General features: G+C 37.4%; 2 protein-coding genes across 2 annotated transcripts; both read left to right on the top strand.

The window, feature by feature from the left end:
• Positions 1–11,923: 11,923 nt before the first annotated feature.
• LOC138155370 (olfactory receptor 8G1-like) lies at positions 11,924–12,859 on the top strand. The gene has a single exon (XM_069080584.1). It carries the CDS (start codon positions 11,924–11,926, stop codon positions 12,857–12,859), a length of 936 nt encoding a protein of 311 aa, XP_068936685.1.
• An 8,132-nt stretch (positions 12,860–20,991) lies between these two features.
• On the top strand, positions 20,992–21,951 carry LOC138155363 (olfactory receptor 8G1-like). Its single transcript, XM_069080573.1, has one exon. The coding sequence runs from the start codon at positions 21,016–21,018 to the stop codon at positions 21,949–21,951; it is 936 nt and encodes a 311-aa protein (XP_068936674.1). The 5' UTR covers positions 20,992–21,015.
• Positions 21,952–26,488: the final 4,537 nt, after the last annotated feature.

The following is a 26,488-nucleotide window of genomic DNA, read 5'->3' on the forward strand; positions in this document are numbered from 1 at the left end:
ATTTCAATTTTTTATAGATAGATCTATGTCACTGAAAGTACATTGACCCCATTTATTAAGAATGGCTTGCCTTGTGAATAAATGGATCATGCTTGGAACTTTGTCTCTTTCAGAATTTCTATTGTAACAATACCCATACTTTTTGAGGCTATGATGAATCTTTCCCTTGTAGTTATCTCAAAAGACAATAAATATTTCTCAACCAAGAAGCTAAGTAGAAAATAGGTGAAATATTCTTCAACAGGTCCTTCCATATTCACTGCAAGGAAGAACTAAAAACTCTAATATAGAGGGAGGGAAAGAACCACAACTGGCATCTAGGCTAGATGAGACACTGTTAGAAGGTCATAAGGGTCATTTGCCTTGTGACATGATAGTCATTGAATTGACAGAAAGTAAGAAGGAGAGAGAGAGAGAGAGAGAGAGAGAGAGAGAGAGAGAGAGAGAGAGAGAGAACAGTGTATGTTTGGTTGAATTTTTTGTGTGTGTCTTGGCAAAGCAATTTCTGGGAAGGTGGCATAGTGGATAGATTACCAGTGCTGAAGTCAAGAAGAAAGTCCACGTCTGTATCTTTACCAAGAAAACCCCAAAGTGGATCACAAAGAATCAGATATGATTGAAAGAGCTGAACAAAAAATAATAACAAAACAATTCCAGTTTTATGTTATTGTTGATGTTGTTTTCCTTATGGTAAGGAATATGGGAAAAAAAGTAGAAGTTACAAAGCAAATGATTTAAAAAGGGGCTTTTCCTGGTTGGTTTAGACTAAATTTTTTGAATTTTAGACTGAACTGGTAATCTCAATCTAGAAGGTTCAGGTATATAAATGTCAAAAAAATGTTTTTGTCAAATGGTCATTATGTCATGGAGTTCCTTTGCTCAAGAGATAATGAAGAAACTAGGTGTGGGAAATGGCACCTAGATAGAACAGAATATTAAGTATTCTAGTTTGGAATTAGATAATTTTCTATTATTCATTTTTCTAATCCTCTTCTTCTGATGCATTATTTCTGATGGATTATGGGCTCTGGGAACCTCCTTAAACTCTCCTTGAATCTTCCTCCTTGATCTGGTGTTCACCTGAGGCCATAAACCTTCCGTTATAGTTATTCCAAATTTCTGTTACCCTTCACCTAGCCTAGCCCTCCATTGTCTGTTATCTCCAGGTAGCCTTCAGCTACTTCCCACCCTTAATCCCATTAGCTTGGTTCTTGGAGTCTGACTTCTAGTCACCCCAGTCCCATTAAGATCTTCTTTAGCTTCCTCCTAAGATCCTCTCTAACTCCTTCCTTTAGTCACGCCAGACTACTTAGCTACTCCTAGATCCCTCCTAGTCTTTCTGTATATGAGATCCATCTTGCCTCCATGAAAGTGCTCAGATTCAATCTAGCTCAGATTCTATCTGTCCTGCTTTCTCAAAAAGAGTCTACCCAATATGTCAGATATTTAATAAATTTATTTTTCTTTGGCTGAAAAAAGGGTTGGGTTGAATTCATTCAGGTAGTGTGTCAGTATTTTGGGATCCTGAACACCCCTAAACCTCAACATTTCTAAGTTTGTAGGTATGTTAAAATATGTCAAAATGATGAGATATGGGCTCTGGGAGACCCCTCTAGCTCTCCTTGTGTCTTGAGGTACAGGCTCTGGGAACCCCCTTGAACTCTGATTAAATTGTCTCATTTGATGAGGCATTTGCATGAGGCAATAAGCTTTACACTGTGGCTGGACCCAGACTTCTAGCCTAGTAACTAATGCTACAGCCATTCTAATTGAGGAAACCTCTAAACTTACACTTGGTCAGCCCCTGGAAGTTCTAACTCCCCATTTAGTTCAGAGCATCCTGGAAACAAAGGGCCACCAGTGGCTGGCTAGTGGCAGGCCCCTGACCTAACCCTTCAGGTGTGCTGCACGCTTAACCCAGCAACCCTCCTCCCAGACAGTGCTCACTCAGATGTCCTGGTTCATGATTGTGAGGAGACCTTGGACTGTTTATTCCAGTCGAGCTGATTTGAAAGATTCTCTTCTCCCTAACCCTAAAACAGTCTGGTACACAGATAGTTCAAGCTTTATTGAGCAAGGGGTCAGGAAAAGTGCATATTCAGTGGTCAGCCTTTACCAAACCATAGAGGCCAGGCCCCTGTCCCCTGGGACCTCTGCCCAGAAGGCAGAATTGATAGCAGAGCCCTAGAGCTAGAGGGGGCTCCCAGAGCCCACACCTCATCAAAAATACATGATATACAAAATAGAGAATTACTTTTTTTTGTTAAATAAATACTAGAACTCCCACTCTCAGCTTAGATGTGTAGAGGCCTAGTATGGTTCAGAGGTATAGAATAAGCAACAGTTGCCAGAATATAGCATAGAATTACAATGGAAGCGACAGAAGGAAAGAGAGCTAATTAGGCATCTGGCCTTGTCAATCTTGAATTTTAAAGTGTCAAGCAAACTCTGTAAACAAGGAAAGTCAGGAAGTGTAGTGCCTCATATGGTGGTTTAATAATCGGGGAAGATTTAAATAGTAGTGAAATATTCAAGCCCAAATGCTCAAGGGAAGATCTTGCTGTGTCCTGAAAAGGAACTGGCATCCCTGAGAGTTGATCAGAATCAACAGTCTAAAGTCCAATCCTAAATCCTCTATGATAATGATAGTAAAAGAGGAATCCAGACACTTACCCTGCTTCCTCTAAAGGGATGATTGATGTAGTCTCTGCCTGTACTTCACTCATAAGGAGGGTCTGCCCTATCACTTTCTAGTTCTCCAAATTCATTGATAAGAGCTGTTTGCTATCATTAACAAATAAATAAAAAATCCATGTGGATCTGGTCTTATAAACTCCTAGGGTCAGAAGATGGAATCAGCCAATTTACTTTTAATGACCCCAGGGAAGGGGGGTGCTATGACATAGGCATTTTCATTTTATAATCTTAGAGCTCAGGGACCTGATTAGAAAAATAGTAATGCACTAATCCCTCCAGGATCTCTTGACTTCAGGGACAGGTACATTAGAGAAAGAAATAATGGAGGGATATTTAAAAGCATTTAAATCAGGAGGCAATGTGATATTGTAGAAAGGAACAGGTTTAGATTCAGAGGGCATTGGTTCCAATATTGAGTTTTCTATTGATTTAGCTATGTGCACATAAGCAAGTCACTCCCACTTCTTTGGGGCCCAGTTACTTCAGCTCTAAAAATGAAGGGATTGTATCATATAATCTTGAAAGTTCCTGCCAGGTCTAAGTCTATGATGCTTAAGTTTGTATTGTTTTACTTGAAAATGTTTTCTAGGCATTTTGATTATTCAGAGATTTTTACATATGTTTCATATGTGACCAATGCCTGAAAATCTTCCTGGCCTTATGAACAGGAAGTGATTTTAGGAATTTGGAATGACTTCATTCTTGCCTTTTTTTTTTTGAAGGCAACTGGGGTTAAGTGAGTTGCCCAAGGTTACAGGGCTAGTTTTTGTGTTAAGTGTCTGAGGCTGGATTTGCACTTAGGCCCTCCTGACTGCACCACCTAGCCATCCCATGACTTCATTCTTTTCCCTTTTAATTTCCAAAGATGTTCATTGATGTTTTGACAATTTGTCTTTATATTTTTTTATCTTCGTGCTTTGTCTTTGTGCTGCTTAAATGCTAATATCCTTTGGATGGATGGTCTCATGAGATGCCTTCCAGCTCTAGAGGCATATTTCTTTAAGAAATAACTCAATGTGCTATGTCATTTAGTGAGGGTATGTAGTGTAGTATAAGAGCACTGGGCAGGCAATGGAAATCTGGGTCCAAATAGAGGCTTCTTTACTAAAAAAGTATATTATTTGGGGTATGTCAGGTAACCTTCCTGGGTCTCAGTTTCCTTATTAGTAAAATGAAAGGGATGGCCTTAAGTGTTGTATTAGTTAAAATTAAGGTAGACTGAGGCATAAAGTTCCAAGAACAATCAATTTATTAGTAAAGCATGAATTTACCCATAAATAGTATTTTAGCTTCCCAAACAAAGCTTAGATCCCAAATGAGGGGAACAGCTCTATTTTATAGTTTGGTGGAGTATAGAAAATAGGAAAAGCTAACATCATAGATGGAAGAAAATATGATTGGATATAAATTGAGGATGATGGCTGACAATTCTCTTCTACCCTCTTGTGACTAAAAAATGTTCATTGTTCAAGTCCAGCTGCATCTGCAAGGAGAGCAATAGCAAATTAGACTTTTTGGTATAACAAACCAGACCTTGAAGAGTAGCTTGGTGGTTTAATGATAGTAGACCAAACTCCCTACTTTCTACCTGCATACTTTAAGAGTAACAGATTTCCTTGACACAAGAATAGAACAGTGATTAACAAGAGAACTGGATTTCTAAACCTACACTCATTACAGGACAACTGATTTTTTTAAACTAAATTTAGAGACAAATAATCATGATTTAGGCAGTTACAGGACAAAATCAATTAATTTTAAATAGAATTAATTAAAAAATGATGGAATCAATCTGATTATTTCAGTGTCCTTAATCTGGGTTCAAGTCTGAATTTTTAAAAATCCTTTGATTTTTGTATTTCAAAATAATAATTTCCTTTGTTATACATATATATTTGCATGTAAAAACATTCATTTTAAGAAGGGACCCATAGGCTTTACCAGATACCAAAGGTGTCCATGGCACAAAAAGATGTTAAGAACTGCTGGCCTCAATGTTCTATTTCAGTTTTAAATTATTTGTCTAAAGACATTGGTATTGTAATCAATGAAGTCATCTATAAATGAAATATTCTATTAATTTTGTTAACTAAAATTTCTAAGATTGACTTCACTCTGTCCCTTTCCCCTTTTTCCTAAGGTTGAGATTAAGTGGAATCCTTTCTATTTTCATCTCCACACTCAGGAGGGAAGCAGATAATATGTAATAGAAGTTACCTTAAAATATTGAGATGAAGGATTTTATTTTTGAGGCTGAAAATACTACTGAGAAAATATTCCCCAAATCACAAAACTTAATGAAAAAAGGGAAGCAAACACCAGTTACACATGAAAATAAGTGACACATTAAAATAAGACCAAGGATTGCCTATATGTGTGGGGAAAAGGGAACTATAACTTCAGGCTTAGAGGCTATGGTGGTCAAACAAAGCTAATTTTTAAAAGGCAAAAAACACAAGGGAAGGGGGAAAGGAATATGCGTTTATATAACACCTATTGGAACCAGGTACTGTGCTAAGATATTATATCATATGATTTTCACAACAACCCTGCAAGGTAGGTACTGTTATTATCCCCTAAGGCAAACAAATGACTTGCCCAAGGTCATAGCTAGTAAGCACATGAAGCCAGATTTGAGAGGAACTCTTGGAATATAATATTCCAAAGCAAAACAAAAACCTTGCAGACAAGACTACAAAATTAAGTAAAAATTTATCAAGGGAAAATGACCTTTAATAGTATAGAACACTTTCAAGAATTCCTAATGAAAAGACCAAAGTTGAGTAGAAACTTCAAAATGCAAAAAAAATAGTCGAGAAACATATAAAGGTAAATTTCTTGGAGAAGTTGTCATGAATTATATATGATTTATTGTTAACTTTTTAGTTGAGGAAAATAAACAAGTGTCCCTTCAGAAATTTTATTTTTTCAATGAATTTTGATGAAATTAAATAATAAATATACAGGAGCTGGGATAGATAGGTTCTCTTCTGAGTGTTTGAAGAATTGACAGAAAAGGGAAAAAAAACTAGTGTAGAAAGATGGGGAAGAATCTGGGTTTTTTTTTTTTGCTTTTTGGGGGGCAATTGGGGTTAAGTGACTTACCCAAGGTCACACAGCTAGTTTTTGTGTTAAGTGTCTGAGGCTGGATTTGAACTCAGATCCTCCTGACTCCAGGGCTGGTGCTCTATTCACTGCACCACCTAGCCACCTCAAGAATCTGTTATTTCTTAAAATTGAGATTCACAAGTGTATGCAGTAATGGAGTCAGGAGGAAAAGGGACTTGGAAACAAACAAACCTCACTCTTGTCTGGCCAGTTAAAGGAGAGCTGAACATGAACACACAGACACAGAAATGATTTTGGATACAACACATCAAGCTCAATAGGGAAACAATGGGGAATAACAAGACTGAAAGAGAATAATATTGTAGAGGCAATAATCACAAGCAAAGCAAAATTCCTGCTCTTTAAGGGAGACTAAAAGGGACAGAACATGAAAAGCATAAAGCTAGAATCTAAGGTGATGCCTAACAGTTAACTGAAGAAATTATAGTATATAAATGTAATGTCATATTCATGCACTGAAATTATGCCAGATGATTTCAGAGAATTCCGGGAATGTTTTAGTGATACAGTGAAATAGATCCATTATACAAGGACAAGCCCATGACAAAGAAAAAAACAACTTTGAAAGATGTATGAACTCTCATCAAAGCAATGACAAACTATGTCTCCAAAGCATCTTACCCTCCTCCTGATGAAGATGTGAAGTTACAGAAAGAGACATACATTTTTTGATATGGTCATCAAATCTATAGTGAAATAATTATATTGATGATTTTCCCAACTTCAGAGTATTGCCTTAATGAAGAGTTTGCTTCCACTGTACTTGGGTCAAGTAATTCACTCTAGAAACTACTTAATCATGGCTAAAATACCTGAAAGTCAGTCATTAAATGATTACCTGTTAATTGAGAAAACTACTGAGAGTATTAATATGTGAAAAGAGATGAACTTTTAAAAAGATATAATAGGGAATGTAATAGGGAAGACTTGTATGGAAGTCACATAATGTATAATTTTACTGTATTTTATATAGTAGTTATTTTTTAAGGTTAATGTCTGTCTTAAACTTTGTATCTTTCTTTAGTACCTAGCACAAGGTAATTAATTAATATTTGAATTGAACTTAAAAAAGAAAAAGGTAGGAAGAAATGGCTTACAAAGTTATCTCTCCTTTTTGTAATCTTCAACTTCCTCAAAATTCAGACTTTTCTATAATTATGTAATATGGAGAAGCAGAAAAAAACAACACCTTTATTTTGCTATAGTGTTGAAATTTCTTTTGTTTACAAGAGCTTCCTTACTTCTCCCAAAATGGCAATAACTCAATAAAACAAGATTGTTTAAAGTTTAATTCTTTTGTAGCTCTATGTGTCCTTTGACTTCAGGCCCCTCATCTTTTGCTGTGCCTATCCTTTAAGGGTAGAGGAGTGATGTCCTCCACTTAATGAGCAATACCACCTTTGGTCATACTCTTCACATCCCAGTGACTTTGAACTCCAATGAATCATCATACAAATATCATTCCACAGTCCCTACCATTCAATTTCTCATTCCCAACCCCCTTCACCATCCCATCCCAATGTTTCATTTTCACTCCACCCAGCACTTTTACTGTGCCCTCTGGAATGCCTTTTCCATAGGTAACAAACTTCCCTTCATCTTAAATCTATTTCTCACCCACTACTTCCATCTGCTAGCTCTTACTGAAATTTGGCTTTCCCATGATGACACAGTCACCCTGGCTATTCTTTTCCAGTACTGACTGCACCTTCACTCATTCTCCTTAGCTCAGTGGTCAAAGACAGGGGAGCTGGTCCCCATTCTTTCCCCCATTAGCACTTCCCAAGTCTCCCCCTTTCTTTTTCACTCAGTAATCTTTCTTCCTTTGAGATTCATGCTATTCATATCTACCACCCAATCAAAATCCTGGTAGCTGTTTTCCATAGAGTGCCAGGTCACTCCCCTTCCACGAGGAAATCAATATTTGATTTACAATTTTTCTCTCTTCTTCATTTCCTGCCATTGTACTGATCTTATACCTCACTCCCCAACAGATATTCTTCATTTAAATGACACTGGCTTCCTGGCTGTTGCATGAAGAAAATACTCCATCTCTTAGTTCTGGCCATTTTCTCTGATTGTTCCCCATCCGTAGAGTGCTCCCCCTCTTAAATTATGTCTACTGACTACTCTGGCTTCCTTTAAGTCACAACTAAGTCCCACCTCCTACAGAAAGCCTCTCCCAACCTTTCTTATTCCCAGTGCCTTCTCTCTGTTTATTATCTCTCATTTATTCTGTTTATAGGTTGCTTTGCTTATATTTGTCTGCATGTTGTCTCCCTCATTAGTTTGTAAATTCCTTGAGGTTAGGGATGATTTTTGCCTCTTTTTGTGTCCTTAGCATTTAGTATGGTGTTTAATAAGTGTTTCTTGATTGATATTGAGTGATTAAATTGGTTTAAAAAACCTGTTCAAACTCAAATTGCATTAATAAAAATCTTTGGATTATCTGAATTGTATATAAAATTATTTGGATAGTTTCACACTAAAAAAACTTACACCACCTTTTTATCATAGCATGGGAGGTAATCCTGAGTTCCAGGAAGTTATGTAGGATAAGCACAAGCTCTGGCAAATCCTACTGAGTTTTGAAGGCTTGACATAAATGCCCAGTGAAAAACTGTGTTCTTATTGTCTGAAGAGCAGCCTACAATTTTATAGGTTTATATGTGTGAATCAGGCATCAAGAACTGAAGTCAGGGGATCACGAGGTGGTGCAGTGAATAGAGCACCAGCCCTGTAGTCAGGAGGACCTGAGTTCAAATCCGACCTCAGACACTTGACTCACTTGACTCACTTACCAGCCATTTGACTTAGGGAAAGTCACTGAACCCCAACTGCCCTCCAAAAAAAAAAAAAAAAGAACTGAAGTCAGGTCTTCCTGATTCTATCCAGTATCACGCAGTACTTCATATTTTTTCTATCTATCTTTCTAATTTATATAGCTATAGGTATAGATATGTTTGTATGTATATGTGCATACATGTATATATATGGATATATATGTATATACACATGTATGTGTCATGTGTATATAATTGAATTAAACACTAGCAACTGACAGTTATATAGTAGTCTGTAGTCTGTGTAATTATATAATTTTATTCAGTCATCACAAACATCTTTTCAGGTACATAAAGTAATTTTCCTAAAGCAATGGTTCAAATATGAATATGATTACTCCTGCTCAATAACTTCCACTGGCTCTATGTTACCTTTGGGATCAAATATAAATGTCTCTGTTTGACAGTTAAAACACTTTACAACTTGGCCCCTTTCTTCTTTTCCAGTCTTTATGTAGATTGTTCCCCTGAATTAACTAAATGATCTAGTCATTTATTCCCATGATTGACCATATCTCTATACCTCTGCACTGGCTATTCCTCAAACCCAGGATGTACTCCCTCCTTGTCTTTACCTCTTGGAATACCTGGTAATCTTTGAGACTCAGTTCAAATACTGCACCTATCCCCAGTTATGAGTGCCCTCCCACTCACTTTCCTGTATGTATATTAGAATTTCCCATTAGAATTTCACCCTTTTGAAGATAGGAACAGTTCTTTTCTGTCATTGTACCCCTGACTTTAGTGCAGCACCTGGGCACAAAGTTAGGTCCTTGATAACTGCTTATTAATTGATTGATCCTATAAATGTTACACATCTCATTTTAATAGGGAGTAAATAGAAATTCAGAGTTTATAGTTGGCCATGGTTGTATATGTAATAATTGAAATGAGTTGAAACCCAGATAAATATTGATTCTGAAGCTAGGACTCTTTTCATTCTGTATCATGCTGTCTCATAAAGAAATTAAAACCATAATGAGCGCTAAAATGAACATTTCAGATAATCACATTCCCTCTAATGTTTCTCTCTGTGCTCCCATCCCAAGTAAAAAAATGAAAACAAAAGTGTTTGAGTCCCCCTTATCCTTAACTATCATCTCTACAATGGCTTGAAAATTTGCCAGAATTTTAAGAAGGAGTTGTTAAAATTATTATCTGAAATAATAAGGAAACTGAGGACAAAGTGACTGAGTCATCTACTATTTAATTGTCAAAGCTAGCATTTGCATAGCAAATCAGGTCACTTGACTCCTCAAAGGTCAGAGACTCTAAGTGATTTACAGAGCTGATTTTTATAACAACAACAAAAAAAGGAACTTTTAAAAATGACAGAAACTTGTTTTGAACATAATTCAATTGGGCAAGGCAGGTCATCTCACTAGGTAATATCTAAGTCCTTTCCTTATAGGTGGTGCCTTTTGTAACCAGAAATGATACTGGGAAAGAGGAACTTGTAGTCATTAGTTAGTCATTCTCTGCCTAACTCCCCCTATTCCATCTTCCTTAGAAGATTCTATTACTCAGTTTAGACTATAACTCAAGAAAAAGGTAGTTTATCCACTAAGATTGAGAAGAATAACTTAAACTCTAAACCTTTCTCAGCTGCTAGTAAGGGAAATTTAGCCTTTTAAAAAAGAGCTTATGATTATTTTTCTTCTAAATTATCTACTACTAAATGATTAAGTCATATCAGTCTATGGAATCGTTAAATCTGTAGGTAATCCAGATTGAAGAGACTATCTATGTTAGCCTGGCTTAGTTATTAGGGCTAACTTTTCCTAAGAAAGGAGTTTAATTGTATAATCAAACTATAAATAAATCAAAGTAATCAATGCTAATTTATTTCCTTTTTAGAGCTTGTTAGGAATTCATCCCAGAGCTCTCAGATTCATTCTGACCCTTCATCTCTAGCCCATAAGCCAGAATAAATCAAGACTTATTTGCTTAATGTAACCAATTAAGCCTTCTAGTTGGGGAGCAACTGCCAAAGACTTCTTCAAGAAAAGCTAAGATCCCAGGTGAGGTAAGAATCTTCCTGAATCTTTGTCAGTATTTCTAATCAGGTCTCAAGACTCCTTGTTCCCAGGAGATAACATTCATTTCACATAAATCTGTATCTCCTGTGTCATTAATGGGTGATATTTTCTCCCCTTCATTTGGAGCGAACTTTCTGAAAAAGCCACAATGAGAAATTGTAATAAGGGAAGCTTAGAATAGGAGATTTGTACACTAGATCATGCATAGTATTAAATGGAGCATAAAGGATCATGCTAAGGATTGCTACCATTGACTTCATTAAAGTTATTTCCTCTCTAGGACATTGTTAGTGAAGAGCCTATGTGTTAGAAGATTGAATGGTGATTCTGACCATTTTGTCCTCCTTCCATCCACAGTCATAAGCTCCTAGACCCCCAGGAAACATGGTCTCTCCATCCTATGCTGTCTTCAGTAGCTCCTAACATGGACTGGTTGAGTCACTGTGCAATGGGAGAAAGGGCAGAGACAATGGTTGTCAAAGAGGAGTCATTCTTTTGTTCTCTTAAGAACCTCTCATATAAAAGAGAACCACAGTTCCATTGACATTCTTACTTTGTGACCTCAAGCTGTTATTGAAATCTGTTTGTAAATTATTTCTTTAATTTTTTTTAAAGCAATAGGGGTTAAGTAACTTGCTCAAGATTACACGGCCAGTTATTTCTGGGTGTGGTACTGAGTATCTGAGCCCAGATTTTGATCCAGATCATCCCGACACTGGAGCCGGTGTTCCCACTCGCTGAGCCACCTGGCCGCCCCTATTTCTTTAATTTCTTAAAAAAAAAAAGAGGAATCATCTAACCTTACTGAGTCTAACCCAATTTGAAGGGCAGTAAAACCAAAATTGATTTTAGAGACATGAGTAGTTCCTGGGAAAGAACAAGGACAGGTCAGAGACTATGAGGAAGAATTGGCATTTATTTTTTCCCTCAAATTGCCATCCTTCAATGTTGCTAGCTATTTGTGCTCTTTGCCCCCAAAGCAGTCACAACTATCAAATTAAATAAAAATAGAGCAAAGCTCATTCTTTTAGGTGAATTTTAATGCCCTCTATCTCTGGGAGTCTGTGAATATCATCAGGTATCCAGAGGCAACAGAAACACCCACAAAAGACCCAGAATCAGCCTCCTATTCTGCATGCAGCTCATCTGGGTAAGAGGACTCACAAGAAGTTTTTCTACTGTGCTGCTTTGTTCCATTCCTATAGAGCCAAGAGAATGGACACCAGAAATAATTCCACAGTGACTGGATTTATCCTTGCAGGATTAACAGATTGGCCAGAGCTGCAGATTCCACTTCTACTATTATTCTTGAGCATCTATGTGGTTACAATGGTGGGTAACCTGGGCATGATAACACTGATTGGCATCACTTCTCACCTCCACACTCCCATGTACTATTTACTCAGCAGCTTGTCTTTCATTGATCTCTGTCATTCTACTGTTATTATCCCCAAAATGCTGGTGAATTTTGTTTCAGAGAAGAATATCATCTCCTACAATGAGTGCATGACTCAACTCTATTTCTTCCTCATTTTTGTGATTGCTGAGTGTCATATGTTGGCAGCTATGGCATATGACCGTTATGTTGCCATCTGTAGGCCTCTGTTATATAATGTCATTATGTCCCATCAGGTTTGCATTTGGTTGGTAGCTGGTGTATACATGATGGGCTTAGTTGGTGCCACAATTCACACAGCCTGCATGCTTAGAGTTTTCTTCTGTAAAGACAGGGTCATCAACCATTACTTCTGTGATCTCAATCCCCTCCTAGAACTCTCTTGCTCTAGCACTTATATTAATGAAGTGATGGTTGTTTGCCTCAGTGGGTTTAATATTCTCATCCCAACTCTGACCATCGTTAGCTCTTATATCTTCATTATTGCCAGCATTCTCCGCATTCGCTCCACTGAAGGGAGGTCCAAGGCTTTCAGCACCTGCAGCTCCCATATGGCAGCAGTTGGTTTCTTCTTTGGTTCTGGTGCATTCATGTACCTACAACCTTCTTCAGTCAGTTCCATGGAACAAGGGAAAGTGTCCTCTGTGTTCTACTCAATACTTGTCCCTATGTTGAACCCTCTCATCTACAGCCTGAGGAACAAGGATGTCAAAGATGCCATGAAGAAATTCATAGAGAGGAGAATATTCTGGTGACAAAAAAGAAATATCAGTGATGAAGTTGGACAATGTTCTGGACAATGTGGATATTTTGTGAGTTCGAGTATATTTCTTTGTCAGATGTTGGCATCCACTGGTACACCCATTGCTCGTAAACCTTTTTTCTATTATCTTTCCCTACTGTAGGGTCCTTTTTCCTTCCATTTTTATCATAAAGACTATCTTGGAGGAATCACAAGGGTCAGATCAAATAATATCTCATCATTTTTATGGGCAACTGCATATTTAAAAATAAGAATGATATAATTGCCAGGAGACATGTAAGATTTCCACTCCTCAAGGGTTTCATCTGCATATAATTTGCCTTAACCGGTTGAATGGGATCCTTGTATATTGGTACTATTTCTACTCCTCCCTAACTTCATGTTTCTTCCTTTAGGTTATCTCAATTAATGCAAAATTGATTTTTCAATGTTTACTTGGTCCACTCAATGAAAGCACTGAATATTGGATTATGTCCTAGAACAACTTTTTTCTATCATTGTGACCAGGCGCTTTATTCTACCAGGCAAATCTGTCACATTTACTGAATATTGAGTCCCTCCACCCTGATTGAAGTCCTTGTTCTCATTCACATAGACCACAGTTCACATTTACCCTCTGATGTTTGTTATTGTTCAGGCATTTTTTAGTCGTGTCTGACTATTTACAATCCCAATTGGTATTTTCTTGACGAAGAGACTATAGTGGTTTGCCATTTCCTTCTCCAGCTCATTTTACAGATGAGGAAAATGAGGCAAACAGTATTAAGTAGCTTGATCAGGGTCACAAAGTTACTAAGTGTCTGAGTCCAAATTTCAACTCAGGAAGATGCATCTCCTGACTTCAGGCCCAGCACTCTATCCACTCCACCACCTACCTGCCCTTGTCCTCTGATAGCTTTGGCAAATGCTTCAATTTCACAGTTTCTATATTTCCTAAGATCACATACAATATATTGAATTTAAGAATATAAATATTACCTGAGAAGTTATGGTTTATCAAACTATTTGCTTCCTAGAGGACAGCAGGGATATTGAAGAGGATTAATTCACTCTTGCAATTTCAGGTACCATACCACTTGTAGTGTGTGAGGAGGCTGCTAGCTCCTAGTTCTTATAAAGACATTTTTTCAATTCAACTTTTAGTTGGGATTCTCTGCACAAACTATGCCTTTGCCTCCCAAGTTCTGTAGAAATAATAAATTGTCAGGGATTTACTCCCAAGTCCATGTAATACAACTATAGCTATATCTGTATTTGCTAAATCCTTGAGCCAGAAAAATGTAACCTCAGATTACTCAGAGAATACAAGAGGATTTCAAAGGGTGACTCTTATTCACTTTGCAACCAAAAGTTATAGAAGTGTCTTCTTCCAGAAGCAAAGAGGAGAAGCAGCAGATATGGTAAATTTGTTTTAACATAAGGACAAAGATTAAGCACAAGAAAACAGAGAAAATGGGGACCTTCATTATAGAAGTGGATCTTTCCCGATGTGGATCTTGGAGGTGGGATTCACAGTCAGGGCACAGAATCTATTAGAACAGACCAAATAATGGTAAGCACTCAAAGACAGATTCAACCTCATACAGCATTATCCAAATGAGTAGAACAATTGAGTTTGCCTCCAGGTTTTCTTTACAGACATGAGGATAATAGGGGTGAGGTGAAGATTCGGAGGACCTAGAAGACTAACAAAGGGATGTCAAAGTCATTTTGTGCTCTTCCATGAGCAGACCGCATCAGCAGTGTTCTTGATCAGAACATTTAAAGAAGGATATCAATAAGATGTAGAAATTTTAGGGGAGGTGAAAAAGGGTGGTGAAGGTACTGAAGGCCAGGCAAAATGAAAATTAGTGAAAGGAAATGAGAGATATTTTCCTTCATTCCAAATAGGGTATGAGGGAAAAAATTTCCCAACAATTGGAACTGTCCTAACATGTAATTGAATACCTCGAAAGGGAGTAGGAAATTTCCCATCACTGGATGTCTTCAAGAAAAGTCTAGGTAACAAAATGTCAGAGTTATTGAGAGGAAATTCCTGATTTAGCTATTAATAGAACCATAAGACCTCTGAATTCCTATCTCATACTGTGAACTTTTGACTTTTATTAGAAATTAGGGGACATGAGAACAAAAGACAATAATGCACTGATAAGATGGGGATTATGCAGTATCCTCCCAATAGAAAATTTTCATTGTTTTCTCTGATAGGACATACATAGAAAAATTAAAAATAATTTAATGACATTATGAAGAGGTAGCCTACTTGCCTAGTCTATCTCCTAAGATGTAACTTTGCTTCAGAAATTGGGAAGCTGTCAGAAGAATTCATATATTAAAGCAATTTGTAGTTAAAGAAATGATCAGCACACTCACTGTTTCTGGAAGATTAGGTTTTTTTTTTTTAATGTCTCCTTACAACAATGTGCAAGAAGGTCTGTAGAGAATACACATCCATAAAGAAGAGAAAAGACTATTACAGCTTGCCTATGGATAACTATGCTGTACAACTTTTTGCCTATGTATGGTTTAGATTGTAAACATATTGAGTGTTAAACTAAAATAAGCCTTCTGAAGAAATTCCATTATTCGATAGTACCAAAGAGAAATTAGTCTGATAGAGATCATCGTTATGTTTGGGGGTTAGCAGTTAGTGTGTGTGTGTGTGTGTGTGTGCGCGCGCGTGTGTGTGTGTGTGTGTTTTAGAGATACACAGAGAGATAAAGATATAAAGAGAGACAGAGAGGGATAGAGACAGAGAACAAGAAAATTCCATGGCACAGAATAGTACTGTCCCTTAAGGTAGATTATGTTTTCTACTAAGGGCTCAGTGTGTGACAAGACCGTCTGCATCTCTGAAATAGTGCTTGCTCTGAGACTTTATCTCATCCCATAACCTTAAGGATGAATTTGAAAGTCTAGACATAATTGTTGTAGTGAACTTTTAGGAAAATCAAGTTTTCTTCCATTACAGTCCTTGAGTACCTGGTAGAGGTTAGATAACAAGCACAAAAAAAGCATCCTATGACCAATCGGTTGGTCTCTCAGTAAGAGCAGTCTATTGGTAGCACAGTAGCTGTGCCTTCAGTATAACCAACTGCAGACAGACAACTTTGTTCTTAGTCAATTATTTCATACACCTCTCTTTAAAGAGCAGCAGAAGCAGATATTAGCCTCTCTTGACCATAATGAATTAGCATTTTAGTGTCATGTAATAACATGTGTATCAGCAATGCCATATTCACAATGCCTATAGAGATTACAAATATGCTGATATAATTATCCATCACAAAATACGTCAGGTTTACCATTTGGGGAAATAAACTAGAAAATTTATTAAGATACCAAAAGACTGAGTCCCAAAACCAGAAAGTGAAAGCCATCAGAGTAGTTATGATATTGGCACAGGTAGATAAAGTAGAAAGCACCCACATTCTCAAGCCTTTAAAACAGAACAGGCTACCTCAGGCAAAGGTCCTCCTCTCCCCACTCACAGCAACCACCCAGCGTCCTGGAAGAGCGCTCCCAGCAGCTCCGGCCCCTGGCAGTCCTCAGCAGGAGTCCTTAGCAGAAAGTCCTGCTCCCAGCAGCTCTGGCTGCTGGCAGTGCTCCGCAGGGGTCCTAACTCAAAAAAAAAAAAAAAAAGGCAACCGCCGCCAACTGCCAACCGCAGGACCGTTAGCTCGGCTTTTCACTTTCTCTTGCTCTGCTATGTCAGCACGTCCATGGGGCATGGGAGATCTTTAAATCCCATAACCCTTACAACATGCAGTATCATACTTCTACTATACAATCAGGTATGAGGAGCTTTTTCATACGAGATTAAGAAGGACTATTCTGTATTGGACAATAAAGGAAGTGACTAGTCAGGACTGGTCAGAAGTTTAACTTAAATGGAGATTTTGACTATCTCCATTCCAAACCATATAAAGCTATATAAGTTGTCAGCTTAGATAAATGAGAGTTTCCAACTGAGAACCATCTTGGATTGAGAGAGGTATTAATATTAAACTTATTTTATTGAAACCTTCATAAGAATCTGAAAGATTATCCTATACATAGAGACTAGATGACCCCTAATAACATAACCATATGCCTTTCTGATTATCTAGAAAATAGGAATAAGGGTCAACCTTAGAGTCAAAAATATTTCACGTATTTTTCACGTAAATAAATTTAACATTTGAAAAACACTTTTGTCACAAACACCTTTTGAAACTTTTTAAACAAGTGGTGAAACTGAGACCATAGGAGGCCAAGTGACTTGCCAATGCTCACAAAGATAGTAAAAAACTGAGAAAGGACTCAAAGCTATGCCACTCGATTCCAAGTCTGGTGCTTGTCCTATACCACATTGTCTCCTAAATACCAAGAATATATAAATTGATTGGGGTGACCCCAAAGTCTCAGACTTAAGTATTTAGCTGTCAATCAGAGAATATAGCCCTATTGGGGTGGAAGTATTGTTCTGTCCTTACAGTTGCTTTTTTTTTAATGTTATGCCCTTGATCATCTATCCAGCTTGTGACACTGTGTCAGGGACTTTAGAAGGAGGCTATTAAGAAGAGAAGAGAGTCATAAACTTTATTAGAAAGAGCCTCAAGAGATAGGCTCCCTTAGGGTCCCACATCTTGATTGAAAGGACTAAAGGTTTCAATACGGGGACCTAGTGGGGTGGTATAAGTATATCTAATTAATGATACCATACCAAGGAGAAGAGGGTTACCATTATCATAAGAAGTTCAAAGGCTGTGGTAAATACTTTTCCCTTGAGATGCTTGAGGAAGGGTTTCCATGAGGACAAGAAGCAGAAATGATTAGCAAAGATTGGTCCTGGGTTTGCAGGACATTTAACTCCCACGTTTTTAGCTGTAAAGTGTGAAGTGCACTTCTGGAAGATTCTTCCGTGGTGATCATTCGCAACTGAAGAGACAGTTCTGTAAATTAGGTTGGTATAACTGATAACCATTCCACTCAATTCACAGAAAACAGATCTCTTTGGTGAGAAAGTGTGGGAGATAGTCACCATGGCCTCTAGAGCAGTGCAAAATTAAGCCATTTTTAGTTGGTGAATTTATGATTATGATAGATTGAATGTGGAAGGACAGAAAAAGGAAACAAGGACTTTTAAAGCATTTACTATGTGCCAGAACTGTACTAAGTACTTTACAAATATTATCTTTGCTTGATCTATACAACTCTAGAAGGTGAGAATTTATTATTATCCCCATTTTGCAGGGGAAAATTACTAGAAAAGTGTTGTTGATATAGGTGATGTGACCTGCTGAGGATCACACAGTGAGTAAATATCTGAGGTTGGATTTCCTCACTCTAAGCATAACATTCTATCTACTAGGCCAAGTACTTGCCTCTGGACCACCTATCTGGGAGGAAAGAATAGATGCAATAACATAATAGTCACTTCATTTTACATTGAGAACTGTGAGACCCAGAAAGATTAAGTCACCTGCCCTAGGTCACATAGATAACAAATAGGAGAGTTTGAATTCAAACTCAGATCTAATGACATACTCCAAATTCAACACTCTCCCCATTGTGCCACAATGCACATGGTTTCTAGGGTAGCCCTGGATTCTAGAAGACAGGACAAAGTAACACAAGCTCTTTCTTATCTTGCCAAGCTCCAAGATCTGGAGTATATGCAAAGAAATTAATTGCATACTTTTCATCTGAAGAGAAGACTAGCTTAAATACAGAAGTTCATTTGCCTTTGTGACCTTGGGCAAGTCACCTAACTTCTTACACTCTCGTGTTCCTCCTCTGTAAAAGGAGGAGATTAGGCTAGTTGACTGTTAAGGTATTTACTTTAAGTAAGGTTTAAAGTTAAGGTACTTTGTCTTTATGTAGGAGGTTGGCTAGAAGGTAACACATTTTTTTTGTCCATAGCATGTCTCAGAGACAATAAATACTGAGCCACAGGGGGCTATGCTAGTGGTCTGTGTAGGTGGAAAAAGCATCCATACTGATGGAATCATAAATGCTTGAAGTACTGTATATTTAGCTGGGTAAACTATTCCTATGAATGTAATATATTAAACAGTAAACTTATAGACAAATCAAGTTACATATGTGTATTATATAAATAACATAAAGTGACATATTTGTATAAGCAAGGAATACATATATGTTTATATAATATTTCTACATACATATATTGTATTGAATTTAACAATAATAATTACTGATTTTATATAATTAAAGATTTTAGAAGTATTATTATCCCTATTTACTGATAAAGGGAATTGAACTGAGAGAGGTTATAATTTTTGATAGTCTTGAATATTATGTTGTTTAGTCATTTCAGTCATGTCTGATTCTTTATAACTCCATTTGAAGTTTTCTTGGCAAATATACTGGAGGAATTTGCCAGTTCCTATTCCAGCTTGTTTTACAGATGAGGAAACTGAGGTAAAAAGGGTTAAGTGATTTGCTCAGGGTCACACAGCTAGTGTCTGAGGTCAGATTTCAATTCAAAAAGGGCTATCTTCCTGACTCTTTGACCAACATTCTATCCACTGCACCCTTTAGCTGCCCCTTGCATAACATTATAAGTTATAAGAAGGAATCATATTCAGATCATTTATTACTCAAGGACTCTTAGTTCAACTACAATAGTAGGATACCTGTTTAAAAGAAGTAACTGAATCTAAAAATAACATTATAAGCATGGCCATTTACTTTAGAATTTCCCTTTTCTATAAGAAAAGTAAAAAAAAGTCTCCTCTCCCACATCATGGTAGCTTCAAAATGTCATAAAATAATATATATCTAAAAAGAAGCATATGAAATACTTATCAAGAGCATTGATACTCTCTATGGCTCTTTACCTCCAGACCATAAGGCAAAGATATAGTCTAAGAAACCTACTAACTAGAGAAAAAAGAAGGTTAAAAAGCAAACACTGACATCAGAAATATTATATCCCCAGTGAGATAGACAAGAGACTTCAGTAGCCTCTCTATGTACTTCTAACCAAATCCCAGGACTCTCCAGTCCTAAGAGAAAACACTCACATCAAACAAACCAGAAGGTCTGGTTATATTGATGAGTGATGCTTTCTCCCTTACATCTGAAGTGAAATCTCCCCCAAAAGCTACGATCAGGAATTGGGATCTCTAGTTCAGATTTCTGAGGCAAATTCAATATATGAGATCCATACTTGAAATTAGATTAAGAATAAAAATGGCATATGAGGGACAGTTTTCAAGACTGTCACCACTAGTCTCAAGAAGGCCACTTACCTTCTAGAACACTGGGTGAGATAACTGTAAATTCTAAGACTGACAGGTGAGTAAATGCTCCCCTTCTAAGTCCAAGTCATAGGAGTCTAGGATTTTGTGAAACACAACCTGAAAAGCCTGCTTGGTCAGCAAGAGATCTCATGATGAGGTTGGTGTAGAAATAGAGAACGATGAGAGAAAGTGCAGAGTCAACGCTTGTCAAAGTGTCTCCAAGCCCTCTGTCTTTCAGTAGTCCTTCATAAATAGAAGGTCACATTTTCATTGGATTTTTTACTCTTTGACCCAAGTAATGAATTAAGAGCTCAAAAATTTTTTTCTTATCTCTAAAATAGATACAAAAATCTTGGTTTCTGGTTATCTGAGTTTTTATTAGGATTTCAGATACATAATCAGTACATAGATAAGGACCAGTATAGGTCAATGACCACAAAGAAAACCTGGTAGTCATTTATTTTTGTGGTTGATTCTTCATTATCTCTCATCTTGCTAACGTTGTCCTAATCATAGTACTCACTGGAGAAAAATCAGGTAAAGCTCATTTTAACATATGGGCATATATGTCACATAACCCTGTGAGGCCACTAGAGATACTGGCTATCCAGAGACAACACAGAAATACTGAATGGTGACCAAAGAACCCTGGGTTTAGTTTCCCATAATTTTCTTTTTTGGAATCTAACATTGTTAAGTGACTTGCCCAGGGTCACATACCTAGTAAACTTCTAAGGCTTCATTTGAACTGAGGTACTTCTGGCTCCAGGCTCAGTGCTCTATGCATTACATTACCTAGATGCTGCCCAGTCTTCCATTCTTTATGAATCGCTGAAAAACATGAAGATCCCTTCTGATGTGGTGCGTTTTTCCCATTCTTACAGAGCATCCCTTTCAAATGGACAGAGGAAATAACTCTTCAGTGACAAAATTCATCCTTGAAGGGTTAACACACAGGCCAGAGCTCCAGATTCCCCTCCTACTGCTATTCTTGAGTATCTATGTGGTCACCATTTTGGGGAACCTGGGCATGATAACACTGATTGGCATCACTTCTCACCTCCACACTCCCATGTATTATTTACTCAGCAGCTTGTCTTTCATTGATCTCTGTCATTCTACAGTAATCACCCCCAAAATGTTAGTGAATTTTGTGTCAGAGAAGAATACCATCTCCTACAATGAGTGCATGACTCAGCTCTATTTCTTCCTCATCTTTGTAATTGCTGAGTGTCACATGTTGGCAGCTATGGCATATGACCGTTATGTTGCAATTTGTAGTCCCCTGCTCTATAATGTTATCATGTCCCATCAGGTTTGCATTTGGTTGGTAGCTGGTGTATACATAATGGGCTTAGTTGGTGCCACAGTTCACACAATCTGCATGCTTAGAGTTTTCTTCTGTAAAGACAATGTCATCAACCATTACTTCTGTGATCTCAATCCCCTCCTAGAACTCTCTTGCTCCAGTACTTACATTAATGAAGTGGTGGTTGTTTGTCTCAGTGGATTTAATATCTTCATACCAACTCTGACCATTGTTAGCTCTTATATCTTCATTATTGCCAGCATTCTCCGCATTCGCTCTACTGAAGGGAGGTCCAAGGCTTTTAGTACCTGCAGCTCCCATATGGCAGCTGTCTGTATCTTCTTTGGTTCAGCTGCCTTCATGTATATGCAGCCCTCTTCAGTCAGCTCCATGGAACAGGGGAAGGTGTCCTCTGTCTTCTATACAATCCTTGTCCCCATGTTGAACCCCCTGATCTATAGCCTGAGGAACAAGGATGTCAAAGTTGCCATGAAGAAATTCATGGAGAGGAGAATGTTCTGGTGAAGAAAAGAAAAGCCAGAGCAATGAGTTTGTAGGTTATCCTGTAAAATGTGTTCCTTTTGGAAAAATCATTCATTTTTCTCAGATGCCAAGGCACACTGGTCTACACTTTCCACTCACAATTGCTCTTCTGAAAGCTCTACATGATCCTCTCTCTTTTCAAATATATTACAGTGCTCTTCTTGGAGAAATAATGATGATCAGGTATACTAATAAAGAATATTGAAATATCCTATCTTTGTTTTGATAAACAATTGCTATTTTAAGAATTGCAAAGTGTTGCAACTGACATTTATTCTAAAGATTTCACTTCTCAAGGATCTCATCTCTGTGTAATTTATGTTTACCATTGCAATAAGCTGCTTATGTACCTTAACTGTTCTATTTTATCTCTAGCTTCTGCTGCCTTTTGTTATGTTATTCCATTCAATATTCACCCATTTTTTACTCAGAACTTGGTCTACCCAACCATAATTGAATAAGTTTGTGGTTTCAATCCTTTCTTTCTTATACTGCTAAAGTGATAATTTCATTCTCTTGGTAAGTTTTTGTCTTTAAGGACTGCAAATTACTCCAACCCTGTGGATGTCTTTGTGCCCTGTAGTAAGTTGTATCAGTCACCAGTACAGGTCATGGCTAGCTTCCACTAGCTTTACCAGATCCTCAAGGTTCATAGAAACCTAGCATTGATCTGTAAAATTTTGTGTTCTAAAGCCCTTTCAGGATGAAGAAACAAATTAATGCAATATTTGCTGAAGAGTTATAATAACCAAACTGTAAGGTTACCAGTAGGTAATAGGGTCATTGGAGGGAATGAGTTTACTTGTACAAATTTAATATACTCTTTTGTTACTTAAAAGTATGTCACAATTCTTATGAAGATACTTCTTAAGTCAGCTTTAGTCTGGGACTTTGCCTACATCAGTTGTTATAACAGCAATACCAACTTGGTAGAGAGACTATTAGGGATCTCCCTATAGTTACGTGAAATTTATCTGGAGCTCATCATGGATCCCAAAACTCTAAAAGTTGGATCACTTAGTATAGAAAATCTGAGAAGAAAAGAGGTTTTTTGTTTTTGTTTTTTTCTCTTGCTTCCACAAAGAGACGACATAGCTGCTGAACCTGGAGGTTGACTCTGAATAGCCAAGTATCAACTCATTTGTCTTGGAAAATGTTCAGGTATTTGAGAGGTTGCCTTCTCTTTATCCTTCATCTGAGGAATATGGAGGTGTTACCTGACACAAAGAGGAGAACAGGCATTATTGTGAGTGAGTGTTATAATATGGGTATGAAGTGGGATTGTAAGAAAGAGGGCAGAGACTTGGAGCCATCATAATGGAGATGATCAGAGCCCAGTAGCTCTTGCTCAGTATGTTTTTTGCCTAAGTGGTTATCATGGTGTATAGGAAGGGAAATGGTTAATGTATGGGAATTTGGTTCAGGAAGGGCTTGTGATTTTATTTCTACTACATAGTGGTATTTACTGATAGTAGTATCTACTAAAATAGTATATACTAATTCCCAAATGATAATACTGAGCATTTTAAACTCATATTCTTCTAATAGAGCTTTATATGAACCTTGGGCACATCTGGACATGCCTTCACATTTTATTTCTTGATTAATAATTCATAGGTGTTTGCAGAGGGAGGAGGTTAGATTAAGCAACCCAACAAAGAGACATGAAAGTCATTCTGTACTCTGTCCTGGCAAGATTAAATTCACAGTTTAGTATTAGTTTCCTGCCTGTACATCTTAAGAAGGATGTTGATAAGGCAGAATGTATTCTATATTCAGAGGAAGGCCACCAGCATAGGAAGGGTACTGCAGACCAGACGTTATAACCATCATTTGAAGGAAATGGAGTTGTCCAGGCTTAAGAAAAAAAGAGGAGATTAGAGACTTCAAGTACTTATGGTGCTGTTACATGGGAGAAAAATTTTTAGACCAGAGAGACAGTCACACAGGCCCAGAGAAAGAGTCATACACAAAGTCATGGAAAGATAGAAGAAAGAGGAGAGAGGGAGGAAGAGAAAAGGGGAGGAGAGAGAGAGAGAGAGAGAGAGAGAGAGAGAGAGAGAGAGAGAGAATTTTCATTCTTTTCCTGGTATCTTTTGTGCCATTACAGCATATATATTTCTATGTTAGGGGATAATTTTAGGTAAATATTCAATATGAGATAAGAAGATATCAGTCATCCCAGGTGCAATCTGATTCAGTATTTGCTTTCAGATTGTCTCATCACCCTGAGTATGCTTAAAAATTCAGACATAATTGTTTCCTTGGAATATCATGGAAAGTTTTCTTTCTTTCACCATGACCCATCATGATGACTTGGTAGCATGTGATTCACAAACTCAGAAAGCAAGCAGAGAGTAGCAGTTCATAACTAATAGATGAGCTTCTTAGCAAGATAAACCTATTCATGTGATGCCTGTTGTGCCTTCCATACTTTTTCATATTCATCCTGATTCTAAACTCAATGTAATTACACACACACACACACACACACACACACACATCTTTAAAGTGCAACAGAAATAGATACTTGCTTCTCTTGATAAATGTGGACCAGTATTTAAAATGTAGATACTTATTTTTGCTGCTTTTCAAATGTAGGTGTCCCTTGTGATAGGGAATTAAGAAATATCTTAGAAAGGAAGAAATGGAAGAGAAGAAAGAAAAGAAGTTGTTGTTTTAGTGTTAGCCATAGTTTAAGGCAGGGAAACTAGAGATTTATTGGTGATGTGATTCCTAATAGGATGTGGTTATAGTCATTCTGGAACAATGACATAAAAGAAATTCATTGTTAAATTGGGTAAAGGATTTTGCGAATGAAAACCCACATTGGTCCAGGGAAGCAATACTGATAGAATTACTTTTAAAGGATTATATGAGGAATTGTAGGACTTCCTATACATGTATCCTGTACCTGCAGATTTAATTATCTTCACTGATGTGAACACACATGTCAATGACTACCTAGATCAGTGGTCTCTACATCTTTTGATCTTGGACCCTTAATAGTAAGAATTTTTTTGAGCCAGAATATTTAATATAAATATAGTTATTTATTTGATAATTTTTTATTTAAATAATTTATTTATTATTAGATAACTGATCTTCTCTATTAATATATTATTCAAAGTAACAACAAGCAAGTCAACAAGGATTTAGTAAGTGCCTGTTTTCTGCTAGATGTGCTGAGAATAAAAGAAAGGCAAGCTGTAAAAAACTATGTACAAACAAGATATATACAAAATAAATTGGAAATAATCATAGAGGAAAGGCCCTTGCACTAAGAGGAATCAGGAAAGGCTTCTTATACAAGGTGGTCTATATCTTAATCTTGAAGGAAAACCAAGGAAGCCAAGAGCTTGAGACAAGGAGGGATAGAATTATAGGCATGCAGAAAATCAGTAAAAACAATGGAGTCAGGATATAAAGTATGATGTACAAGAAACAGCAAGGAGGTCAGCATCATTGAATCACATAGTGCATGGGAACAAAATGTGAAAAGGTGTGAGAAAACTGGTAAGGTAAGGGATAAGTTATGATAAGCATCTTTCAATGCAAATAGATGATTTTATTTGATCCTAGAGATGATAGGAAGTCAGTCAGGTTCACTGAATGGAAGAGAGTTACATGATCAGACCTGAACTTTAAAAAGATCATTATGAAACTGAGTAGAATACAAACTGGAGTGGGAGAGACTTGAGACAGGAAGACCAATAATATCTCAATAATCTAGGCATGAGGTAATAAGAGCCAACACCAGGATGGTTATGGTGTCAGAAGAGAGGAGGTATATATGAGAGATATTTTGAAGGTAACATCAATAGCATATAGCAACAGATTGTATATAAAGAGTTGGCTGATAATGAGAAATTGAGGATGACCCCTAGGTTGTAAGCCTAGATGATTGGGAGAATGTTAGTACCCTGTAATGGAAATGCAAATTTAAAGATCTTCCCTGCTCCTAGGCCCTTTGATAGGCTTAAGAGACTCTGAGAACCTTCCTTGATTTGAAAATATACTCTGCCTCCTAATAGGCTGAATGTGGTCACATGGAGCCTGTGGCAGGAGGCTTGGTTTTCAGGAATGCCCACACCTTGATGCTGTGTTTGGGCAGTGGGTCAAGAGAGTGGTTACATTCTCTGACTCAGGAGAAGGCTACATAATCCCTGTTGTGAGGCTTTGCTTTGGGGCTCACTTTGAGAAGTGTTCTGTGATTTGATCAGAGACTCTGGGAAGCCGTTGTTAAGAGCCCCCCCTGCTTTGAAAAACCCAGATGTTGATTTGGTATGGATGTAATGGTTGGAGAGTTTGGAAACTTGTCTACTTGACATGTTTCTCTGTCTTGATAATTCTGTCTGTATACTCTGAAGTTCTGGGTGCTGACCTTTTTCCCCTGAACTAGGTAAACTATATATATTTGACTGATTAAAGTAAGCTTGTTATCCAATTTTGAGTTGCTTTCCTTTAGCAAAGCACATCTAAGAACCTGTGTTGGCAGCCACCCTGGGGATGCTGGGGC

Source organism: Petaurus breviceps, unplaced genomic scaffold (genome assembly GCF_028583685.1).
Source record: "Petaurus breviceps papuanus isolate PSGF00001 unplaced genomic scaffold, PetGlider_PUasm1.0 91133, whole genome shotgun sequence".
NCBI lineage: Eukaryota > Metazoa > Chordata > Mammalia > Diprotodontia > Petauridae > Petaurus > Petaurus breviceps.

Coding starts and splice junctions, on each gene's coding strand:
- LOC138155370 (XM_069080584.1), top strand. CDS start 11,924: ATGGACACCAGAAATAATTCCACAGTGACTGGATTTATCCTTGCAGGA.
- LOC138155363 (XM_069080573.1), top strand. CDS start 21,016: ATGGACAGAGGAAATAACTCTTCAGTGACAAAATTCATCCTTGAAGGG.